Here is a 12,067-nt window from a genome sequence, read left to right as displayed (position 1 = left end):
AAACTTTTTTCAAGACAAAATATTCACAGTGATGTTGTGGTTTCATGATTCAATTTTTTTAATTCTTTTTCTGTTTCTCTCTTTTTTTCTCCTCTTCTTTTTAGTGTGTTTGGGTGTTTTGATTAGAACAGAAAATCAAAGGGCAATACTGAAATTGAAGGAAGTTTTGGACCAAAGTATAAATAAGTAAAAGATGGGGTTTCCGGCGATGGTGGTGGGAAAATTGGACAAGGATGGATGGATTGAAAGATTTATGGTTGGTGAATATGATGGTGGTGGTGGTGGTGGTTTGTCGGAAAAGTTAATTTTTTTGCCGGAAATTGGAGATATAAGTGGCGATTTTGTGTCGGTTTCAATTCCGACAACCAGTTCATCAATCGGCGGCAGAAGGGATGAGAAAGGTTGAAATGATGGCGAGAAGTGGATTGATGATGGTGGTGCTGGCCAACGCATGGCCGAAACTGGCGATCGGTCAGCGGCGATGTCGCACAGCAAAAATTTAATGTTCAAAATGTTTCATTGATTCTGGAGAATACCGAAATAAAAGAACAACTAAATTCACGTTGATTCAAAAAAATACCGCAAATTTAGAGGTTAAAACTTGTTGATTCCACAGAATACCAAGAATTAACTGTTCAAATACTCACAAAGATATTTGAAAATTTAAAATATTATTGAAATTGAATCTCTACTCGTAAAAGCTACAAAAGACACTTATTTATACTAACTAAGACTTATCTTAATTTGATTAGAAAATCTATTTTAATAAGACTTATACCTAAATTAGAAATATAACTCAAATAAGCAATACCTAAACAATAAGACTCTAAATAGGAAAAACAATTAAACTAGAATACAAATTAATTAAAATATTTCTAAATATTATAAATTTCAATCTTTTTTCAATTTCTTACTCTACATCAATGGGCTTTAAAGGATGATTAGATATAAATATGTTTCAAACAGACTTCATTCTTAAATAAAAATTTATTCTCACATCATAAGAGAGATTTGAGAAAATGACAAATCTATTCACTCTATCGATAACCAAACCCCATATAACGTATCATAAGGGATTTTCCTATTCTTTCTTTTATAAAATTAACAACTTTAACACAGAGATTTTACATACAATTATACTCAGGGTGAAAATTGTAAAACAAAAGAAGCTAGCTTGCCTTCCTTAATTCCTTTGCTATGTATGTTTATATAATAATATTTCCAAACATAAAAAAGCTAAAGTATTTAGAAAGCTTTAAGCTTATTGCGGAATGAGAGAAGATTAATTATTTGGGCTGATTGGGCTCTCTTCACTTCAGTAGCCCATTGGAGTCATTTATGAGCAGTGTCTGGTACGATTTCACTTGCATTATTGCCGTCTTGATCTATTGCAGAATTTTGCTCGCTTTGTACATTTGTCATCTGAGTTGACGCAGAAGAATCATCTTTGTGAACCACTTGATTTGAGCCCTTAGCAGCAGCCTTTCTCAATCCCATGTTCTTCTTTGCTTGCTTGGCCCAGCCAACAAGGCCTTCTTGTATATGCTCATCAAAGATAGATTTCTTGAATGAACTCCCCATCTTCATTTCATTACCAAATGAAACATATTGTCGTTACCTTTGTTAGTGTTGATTAGCCTGATACGTTTGATATTAACATTGCACAAATTAATGATTATATATACTCACTTGTGTGACAATTGCATAAAGTGGCAGGGTACTGTAGCTACAAAAGAACTGAACAAACAACCTGAAAAATGAGACTGGCATAAATAAAAAATTCTGCCCAATATAAAAAAATAAATAAACAAATAAATTGATAGTTTAAGCGTCAGAGAAGTCAAAGCTGTTAGTTAACAATCCCTGGCGGTCTGAAAATTACACTAAACACAATCTCGAAAGACCTTAAAAACCTCATTATCAAACAGTTTTGTTTAACTAATCATCTGAGTTTGAATTCTAAGAAAGGTTATAGGCTAAAAAATTCATGTGGATTTTCCCAGCCCCTCTCACATTCTCATGCTTAAACTCAAATATCAAGTTAGGCTCCCACAGTAGCACCAAAGATTAGTTTGACAGTAAGACATCCTTTTGTCCTTGTAATTCTTGACCTATTTGTTTGATGAATTCCCTTGCCTTGCAAGGTTTTTAAAATAAAATAAATATTAGATTAAGAGTCTACCCGATGATAAGTCTCGGAATGATATAACCATAAGGTCCCATAATGCAGGAGTGGAACTTATATTGAACCTGAAAGCAATGAATAAAAGCATCAATTAATTATGATCAATATAAATTAAGTTCATTAACATTATAGCGAAGAAATTAGCTTTTGATGGCTGTGTTTGAATGTTTGCTTACACAAATCCAGAGGAAAACCGCAATTTCAAACGAATTTTGGAATAGAATGATGTGAATTAGTACGAGAACGAGGCGAGGCTTGCGAAACCAGAAGTGATCGTCTGAAGGCTTAACATACAAGTCTCCTTCAATGGCAACATGTTTCTCCGCAACCTCATGGGCTAATTGGGTTATTATATGCTCTAGCTTAGTTCCCACAGCTAGTAGAAGCTGCAATGAAAGAGAAGGGCAACACCATAGACTTTCATATCGACTAACTAGTTGATAATTAATTATATAAATTAAACAAAGAGAAACAAATTAATGAGCATATTTTATATTTTTAGATTACTTACGATGAAGGGAATGAATGATATCCAAAAATATGCATGCCAATCTGCATGAAACAAATTAAAGAGGGATATATAATATTATTTGAAAAATAATAATTAAAAATAAAAACTTAAAAAATGGGTAAATATATAGTTATTCTTTTTCAGATTTCTTCTTTATATATAATTCAGATTGGAGCAATGCAACATTATACTGCTGCAATCGGTAATCTATATATGAACAATTATAGAATACACTTACTATGAACATTAAGCAGCAGGAAAACCACCACAAATACCCATAGATACCAGCTGCAATTAGTGAATGTCAACAATTAGTAAGATATCTACCCAACAAAAAATAATCAAAATTTGCAAGTTTTTAATATACAAAATTAATTTAGTGCACTAATCAAAGTTTTGTGGACATAATTAGAATGGTTCTTGGACAAATTAAAACAATCCCAAAAGCAGGCTGTTTTAGTGTTGAAGGTTTAGAATATAATGAGCAATGTGAATTGTGCAAGAAATTAAGTTGTGGCCAATCACCTTATTCCAACAACTTTCTTAAAATCAGCTTCAAGGGCACGCATCATGTATCGGTGAAAATTGAACTGTGGGTTTCCCCTGCAATGATTCTAAAATAGGAGAAATTAATTAATTATGATTTATGGAGGTCGAAAATAAATTAAGTATGAGGCAATTAAATATAGGACTACAAATCAATCACCATGATGAAGCCGAGGCGCATGGTAGTGTAATCTGACTTGTTCACTGATCCATAAAATTGCTTGAAAAATGAATGCTGAAATAAAATGTTGATGAAACAACAATTAATTTGCCAGAAAAATAGGGATGAGAGATGATCAACATACATAGTTAACTCAGCAAGCAAATGTACAAAATAAAAATTCATTGAAGTAAAATTATCGATTCATAATAATATAATTAACGTACTAAATAATTAATTAACACATACCATCCAACCTGACAAGCGATGACTTTTTCCAACACCCCGAAAGCGACTCTTGATAAAATCATGCTCATGAACATGGGTAAATTTTGTTTTGAGAACTGCAAAAATATTACTTGCGTGAGAAGAAATTCATCGACTAGAGGGAAAAAAGACAGCAGCACGCTCGTGATTTAGCAAAATGATTACTGAGACTCCCTTTTCACACGATCATTAAAGTATTATTACCTTCTTCTGCATCAAATTCTTCGTTTGCAACAGAATCCTCCCAATGTTTCCATTGACGAATCTAAATTAACCTCGGAAAAATATTTTGGGAATCAGAGACTCTAAATGACACAAAAATTTTACAATAAGAACAAATTAAAATGAATATGTATATGGAACTTACTTTTGCTCCTCCAAAAAGGATAGTTAAAGCACAGAAAGTGACATGTGCGACGGCCAGAACGAAGATGAATATGTGAAGATGATGCAATGCTGTTGTAGACAGCAAGGGGACCTTTCCCTGTTAATTCAAATGAAGGTTAATTAGAGGAAAAAGATTTAGAGTAGGATACATATTACGATGCTATGCATATAATTGCATAGTCTTATCAATTGGTGTTGCTTGTAATCAAATCATTTTTTTAATAATTTTTGCTTATCTCTTTTTCTTTTTTCTTTTTTTTTGAAATATTACATGAGAAATTTTTTTAAAAAACAAATTCTATAATTTTGTTATGGTGCAATTTGGATTAATCCACAATATGCTGAACCTACTCCTAAATTAGTATTTAAAACAAAAATATTCCCATTTAACAACGAAGTTTTGACAACTTTTGAAACAATTCCGACAATAATATGAGAGTTTTTGATTACTTTTCATGTACCTAGATAAGTAAGGAGAGAATGGTAAAAAAATCCAACCGGACCCAAGCATTGGTACTTCAAATCAGACTTGACCCGACCCGAGCATATTTTTTAAGTACTTGGGCCGAGCTCGGGCCTCATCTAAAAAGTATGAGTTCAGCCCAAAAGCTTGAAAAATATTTAAAATTTTTTTTAAAAATATATATTATTTCAATTAAAATACAACTTTAAACATATACTTAATACACCCATAACATATATTTAAATTTTTTTATCAATTAAGCCCAACTTTTAAAGGCTAAACTAACCCAAACAAAAAAAAAAGAAGCAAATTTCATAGACCATAAATTATAAAACATAATGAAAAAAAAATTTTAAAAATGTAAAATGTATAGATTCGAGCTTTTGGGCCTGGCCCGAAAATCCTGACTCGAGCCGGGCTAAAACCCGAGAAAAGACTTGCTAGGCCCGACAAAAAAGTTTAACTTGTCAAAAAATGAGATAAGCAAAAATTGAAGAGCCCGATGATTATTGTCTAAAGTACGTGAAACTGCAAAGAACTTTCAAACTAAGTACGTGTGGTCGGTGGCGCGTTTGAAAATCTTCGAGATTCGAGAAGCATTAAAGTTTGGTGCCAAGTCAACTTTACTTTAAAAATAAATTAATTATGTAACCCCCAATCTTGTCTTAAATCTTTCAACAACCTATTAAGCATGTTCCAGTTCTAGTTGAAAAGGAATGTATAGCATTATATAAATTCATCGTAGCAGGTCGGAAACTCCACCAAATAAAAAACTGAAAGCCTTGTTGCATCACGATCTAGTTTCAAAGTCAACATTCACATACATAGGGTTAGTTAAATATATGGTGTGAAAATAGTGGTTAATAAATAAAAACATAAAAATAATACTTAATAATCTTATATTAATATTAAAAAATATGTGATACAATATCTTTATAAAACTTACAAGAGCTTAGATCAAGAGAGTATCTATTGATAATTTTTCACATTTTAACCACCGTTATTTTACGTGTGAATGAAACTTTTACAGTGCACTCATTTTTGTTAATTTAAAGTAGAAGTAGAGACAATTAGATACCTTTGGACAATTGCCCTCAGAGGCTGCATCAGCTAGAAGGCGACGGCCGGTGCCATGGTGCGCACTAAAAGCAGAGAAAAAGGCCTGAAAATGGGCGGCAGTCTTGGTATCCTTGTCGTCCTTCTCCGGATCACAAGGCAACCATTTGCGTGACAAGTGCTCGGGCATGCAAATTTTGGAGATTAGTCCTTGACACACTGTGAGCAACAGCGATATAAAACCCAATAGCATCAACTCTGCATCAACAAATTAAATTAGCTCAATGCTCGAGATTGATTGGGGTGCTATGACTTTTAACCCGCGGCTAAAATAAAAGCACGTGAATGTGCTTCGAAATTAAGCCGAAGCACAATACCTTCTTTGATCTTCTGTAAGGCTTCAAAAAGTGGTTTCTGATTCTTTTTCTTCAATATCTGAAAAGGGGAAAGAGAGTCAACTAATGAGTAACAACTTAAAAGGATTATACATACAACGTTAGCATTAAGAAATTAATAAATTGCTCTTTTCCATGAATAATGTAATCCATGCCTTGCCAAGATGATGGAGGAGGCGTTCAACAGTAAGAGAAATGATAACGATGACACTGCAAACTACGGCAACCACCCACGTCGGCGTCTGCTCTAAAGTCGTTCCACCTTCTGCCATTTCTCCGGCGAAGGTCAAGATTAGTAGATTAGTTCCTCTTGGAACAAGTAATTAAGAAAGCAAGAATATGTGTGTGTGTGTGTGTGTATAAATAGAGGAGATATGAAAGAGAGTGTATAATTGATGGAATTTTGAAGCTGGTGTGGTTGTTGGTAATAGAAGGGGCTGATCAAATAGTTGTAATGCATAAGATTTCCACAGGGGCAGCTCCGAAAGTCTTGACTAATGAATTTGTTGTAATTTTTTACATATTTTTAGAAACGCGGTCACACGACGGAGCTATCATAGACTTGAATGATTAATACGTGTAACTACGTGCATTCATTCCACTTAATTTGAGGCCCCGTTTTATAGAAATTGAGCTTGGGCTACAGTATTAGAGTGTAGGGGTGCTTCGAATCTAATCGATTCAATTTGTTTGATCTGTAAAAGTTTGATTTGCAAAAATTTGATCTATGAATCGGTAAATTGGATTAAAATTTTAAAAATTTATAGTCAGTGGATTGGGATATGAATTTACTTTTGTAAATATACAAAAATCCACAAATTAAAAAAATAAAACCTGTAAATGTGGCATTACTAGGAAATATTATAAAAAAGCATAAAGATTATCTTTCTACTCTTGCAAGAATGGAATAATTATTTTGACAAATCATCCAAACTCTTAAGTTTCAACATTTGTATAGATTTAAATTCATAATTTTAGTTAAGTTTCAGGTAGTGATCTAAACAAATGAGATTTTTTCTTTGTGGTATGTTTATATTTTGAAATTTTGAATGTATTATTCTAACTTTTTTTAAACAGTTAATTTATTTAAATCTTAATCAATTTTTAATTTAAGCAATAGTTAAATTAATTTTTTATTAGATTTTTTTATTTAATTAGTTCATAGATTGGATAGAATTAAAAGTTATTTATCCATAAACCAATCTACAAAATAGTGAATTGGATATGGATTGGCTCAAATCTGCATCTGATCTGCAGACAAACGGATTAGATTGAAAAGTTATAAACCATAAAATCGTGAATCGAATATGGTTTTGAAGTTTTGAAGTTAAGTTGATTTAATCTAGCACTTGTATTATGGAAAATCTATGATATTTTTGTTATTATTGTCAAAATTATTATTTAAAAATCATAATGACTACTATTAATTTTTATTTAATAGTTACAATTAAAAAAAAAAAAACAATTGTAGCTTAGCACCAAACATAGCCTAAGGAACTTTTTCCTTTTTTCTTTTTTTCTCAAAAAAAAGGAGGTTCAAAAAATGGGATTTCAACGAGCCATGCCCTACAATCTGGGTATGTGTGTATGTGTGTATATATATATATATTCAGAATGCTTGTCATTAAATAGTCTGTGTAGTCTGTTTTTTATTAACAATAGCGCCAAGGTAACTAATTTTTCCCATAACGCAGCGTGCGAACAAATGAACCGCGTTCCATACAAGCTTTGGAGACTTCTCATTTCCGGCCTTAACACGTTGGGAGTCAGTTGATCACTCCGCCATAATTAATTCTACTAATTTAATTATTGTATTAATTTTTATTACAAATATTATAGTAATGCACAACACAACAGTATACATCATTATACATTGCTAATTTGCTTCACTTTTCACACACGGTTTATACATAATCATATAAACGCGTAAATGGTGAAGTGAGCAGCGATGAAAATTCCTCATTAAATTAGCTTCATTTGACTAACTTACCTAATTTACAATTTTACCATATATACACACACTCACATCCAAGGAAGCAAAAACGAATCCTCTCCATTTTTTTTTCTTTAATCACGTGTCAACAGTGCTTCTTTACAATAATTAGGCTCCGGCTAATAAATGTCTTTTTCCACTACAACTCTTAAGCTGCAAGTAATCACATTTGGAAAAAAAAATCAAAGCCAGCCGCTACAGTGACAGAGATGAGAGAATCAACAACAGCAACAACAACTAACAAAGAAACAGAGTCTGATGAGAAAAAAAACTTCGTCAAAGGCCGTGTTGAAAAACATTGCATGAATGATGACTTCACTAGTTACATGTTAATGCATATATAGATCATATTGACTATCTTTAATTAACTGGTCTGCAAAACGTAGTCGTAACGTTTAATATAAAGAGTAGTGAGATCGACTCTCCTCAATTTATCTCATCGTCTATCACTTTTTTGATAAATCTCATTTATTTCAAACATTATTTTTTATTTGTCATTTCTTATTCAAATTCTTCGAGCATCCTTTTCGAATCAAAATTTTCAACATAAATTGAAGTAATTCTACAATTAGAGGGGTGAAATAGAATTTTGTGAATAGCAGTCCTTATTCAACATATGGGTCAAATAACCCTTATGTTGTCGGAACAACAGTAACATGCAATTTGGGTTGGTGTTATCATTATATAAACTGTATTGATTATGAAATTCCATCATTAACTTTTATCACATAATACTCAAATTATGACTACACTACTTCTGAATAACATTTAATTCATTAACACAGAGCCGGACTTGGGAGCATCGAAAGTTTCACTATCTCCATTTCTATTAAAAAAATTCCCGAAGGATAGGTCAATTCCCAAATATATATATATTATACATGCATCTATGCATGCCTGAGTCAAAAATATTTTTGATTGGAGAAATGAGACTTGAGAGTTGAGATGTCACCTTTAAATTGTATAGAATTTCAGATCTTTCTACTCTTAATTAATTTATTAATTAAATCTCTCATGGGAAACTGATGGGTTTATTTTTAATTCCTTTTGAGAGATATCTTAGGTAGCCTTTACCCAAGAAAATTTTGTACCAGTTGGCACTCATGAATAAACATTGTTAAAGTTCGAAGAAAAGGTCCCCAACATAATAACTTACACGTCTGCTATCATAAAAATTATCTTGACATATCAATCCTCATCAATATAAGGTAAAGACAATAAATTTAATGATTTCAATCAATACAAATTTAACATCATGCGATATACTTAAAAAAAAAAAATGGTGTGATATCAGCATTTGCAGGGCTTGACACATGATCAGCTAATTATCTTATAGTGGGCTTGGAGTTATGGGCTAATCACACTATGGGCCTCAAATAATGGCAACACTTGTATCTTAGCCTTGTAGTGCAATGCATTGGGGCACAAGGTATGCGAGTCCAAAATCTATGGAGTATAGAGTTATAAAATTCTCCAATTGAACAAATTTTGTAGCAGTCAGCACTCTTTTTGCTCAGTGTTTATTGTAAGCAATCATGTATGGCAATATTGTACCACTTTATGCAATTGTCACACAATACAAGCGAGTGACAATATAAATCTACCTTCACTTTGTGCAATATTATGTCATATGTTTCAGGCTAATAAACACAAGGATTCAGTCGTTCATTTCAAGAAATTAATCTTTGATGAAGCATATACAAGGGCTTGTTAGTTGGGCTAAGCAATGGATCAAGGGGGCCATAATGGGCCTGTAACTTCTCAGGACTCTCATGGACTACTCAAATAATGGGCGCCTTACAGTTGATCTCCCTACCCAGTAAGCTTAAAACTTTTCTCAAAATCTTTAATTTTAGAGAAATATATTACACAGCATATGGCAACTATTAGTTAAGAGATGAAAGTGTCATTCACCCTAATTTGAATCCGTTATACTTTCAGGCTTATGAAAATAAAATAAAACTATTTTAGATGTGCAATTATCAGAATATTATATAGGATCTTATTGACCAACTTATCTAATAACTGCAGAGGAATTAACTAAATACTATCAAAATTCACAACAAAAGAGTAACACCTTGCTTTATCAGGATCAGAACAACAAAACTGACCATATGTGTAGACTGCAAAACGGCAACTCTGGTGAAGTGATGATTTTGCCCAGCATTTGATTAGTCGATTCTTTATGAAAGCACATATATGATCAACAATATGCACAGGTGAAAAGTTAAAATCCATACTTATAACGTAACAATAGAAATAGAAGACAGAAAATTGAATTGCATAACTCTCTCTAAATCCCGAATCCAACCAAAAGCATGTCCTCAAGCCAAGGTAAGAGCAAAATTAAAAAAGAAAGAACAAAAATTTCATAATATTGAGAGCTAGTCGTCAGTTTTCTTCAAATATTGTGCCTCTCTCGCTGACATAGATCCCGTCAAGGAATTTCCTAATGTCCTTGTTCTTCACATGGCATTTCTGTCAAAATAAAAGATCTAGCGGTCAGAACAGGAAGATTTCTAACACACACACACACACACACACACAGAGGCCAACCTGGTTGATCAGAGCAGCAGACCGAGACACAAGCTCAATGTCATTCCCATCAAGAATGAGTTCATCCTTAACCTTCTCAGACCGAACAACAGTAACACCATCAAGCATGTCCACTTTGCGAACCTGATCTCGTTTTTCACCAAGCAATAATAACAAGGCAAAGCTCAACATCAACCAACTACACATCTAAGAAGCAAGTTAAGTTTTCTTCTTTACTACTAACAAACACGCAGACCGTAACATATATTTACTTATGGGTTAGGACATTTTAGCTTTATTTTTTCCCCTAAAAATTAGAATATTTCAGCTTAAAATTTTTTACTAAAAATTTTAACACAAATCTTGAGCCATTGATTTCAAAAAATCCAATGATGAATGAATAACCATCGGTAAATGCTATTTTGACTTTCAATATCTACCACTACCATTGGATTGTTTTGACTCAAAATTTGTGTCAAAATTTTAAGTAAAAATTTTTAGTTGAAATAACCGCACCCTATATATACGTGTGTGTAGAAGGGTATATACATTTATATAGAGTAATGTTCCATCAAGGGATCCCATACATCTGTATGTATATACACCCACACATAGAGCCCGGCACCCACAAATACATTATACATACACACATTTTAGATTTTCCATAACCTTCTAAATTAGGCACCATGTAAAAATGCCAAACCAACTAATTAGTATTTTAATTAACCAAGAAATGTCTACATTTTTTTTCTCAATTGTCACAACTATACATATATATATATATTACATTATGGGGCTACTGAGAATCTACACACTTATAAGTCTACGGAGACTAAATCGAAAATCTAGGACCAGCCGAACAAACCGACATTAGTAAGTGACTGACCTTCTTCTCCCCAAGAAAGTTTCGGATCTCGATGGACTTGTTGGCATTGCCGATGGAGGCGTTGATGGGGAAGTGAGCGTAGACGAATCTCATCTTGTAGCGGTATCCCTTGGTGACACCGGTGATGAGATTCCCGACGTGGCTGAGAGCAGTCCTGATGGCGGCGCTGGTCTTGCGAGAACCGAACCAAGCGTCGATCTTGAGCTTCCGCTTCCCGGTTTCCTCGTCGGTCATCAGATGGAAGTCGAGATTCAGGTGCTTGAAATCCCGGCTGAGCTTCCCTCTGGGCCCCTCAACCTCGATGATCTTAGCATTGATCTTGATTTTCACCCCGTCTGGGATGTCCATCGTCTCTGATGATAGTATTGTCTTCATTTTTCTATCAACCTGCTGCAAAGCCTGCAACCCAAAAAACCAAAACCCTAGCTCCAAGCTTATGTTATATAAAAATTTGGGTGAGTTACCGAAAGAAAAGAGAAGGATTAGGGTTTTTGTTTTTACGTAAATTTTTTTTCACACTGCATTGAGCAACCTTTACCAAAAATCCGGGCCTGGGCCCAGTATAGACAGGCCAGGGTCGGGCTGGTGAGTCCGGTTTTTGTTAATAAAAAATATTTTTTATTGAGATTTAGCTATTAAATATTGTATTAAAAAAACTTTAATGTTTTAAATAAAAAGTAAAA

At 33.2% G+C, this 12,067-nt stretch overlaps 2 protein-coding genes across 2 annotated transcripts; both read right to left on the bottom strand.

The window, feature by feature from the left end:
- Positions 1-1,106: 1,106 nt before the first annotated feature.
- Positions 1,107-6,536, bottom strand: LOC18050204 (MLO-like protein 1). The gene is made up of 14 exons (XM_006441914.2): positions 6,126-6,536; positions 5,953-6,010; positions 5,598-5,833; positions 4,037-4,153; positions 3,874-3,934; positions 3,652-3,746; positions 3,403-3,477; positions 3,222-3,310; positions 2,935-2,984; positions 2,697-2,737; positions 2,362-2,571; positions 2,183-2,250; positions 1,690-1,750; positions 1,107-1,581 (listed from the first exon to the last, which is right to left on the bottom strand). The coding sequence occupies exons 1-14, from the start codon at positions 6,240-6,242 to the stop codon at positions 1,333-1,335; spliced, it is 1,527 nt and encodes a 508-aa protein (XP_006441977.1). The 5' UTR covers positions 6,243-6,536; the 3' UTR covers positions 1,107-1,332.
- Positions 6,537-10,071: 3,535 nt separating this feature from the next.
- On the bottom strand, positions 10,072-11,851 carry LOC18050203 (60S ribosomal protein L9). Its single transcript, XM_006441913.2, has 3 exons — positions 11,385-11,851; positions 10,520-10,642; positions 10,072-10,441 (listed from the first exon to the last, which is right to left on the bottom strand). The coding sequence occupies exons 1-3, from the start codon at positions 11,757-11,759 to the stop codon at positions 10,355-10,357; spliced, it is 585 nt and encodes a 194-aa protein (XP_006441976.1). The 5' UTR covers positions 11,760-11,851; the 3' UTR covers positions 10,072-10,354.
- Positions 11,852-12,067: the final 216 nt, after the last annotated feature.

The sequence above is a fragment of the Citrus clementina genome, unplaced genomic scaffold, assembly GCF_000493195.1.
Source record: "Citrus clementina cultivar Clemenules unplaced genomic scaffold, Citrus_clementina_v1.0 scaffold_3, whole genome shotgun sequence".
Classification (NCBI taxonomy): domain Eukaryota; kingdom Viridiplantae; phylum Streptophyta; class Magnoliopsida; order Sapindales; family Rutaceae; genus Citrus; species Citrus x clementina.
The sequence above is the reverse complement of the archived record's forward strand: the minus strand, read 5'-3'. Positions and strand labels throughout refer to the sequence as shown.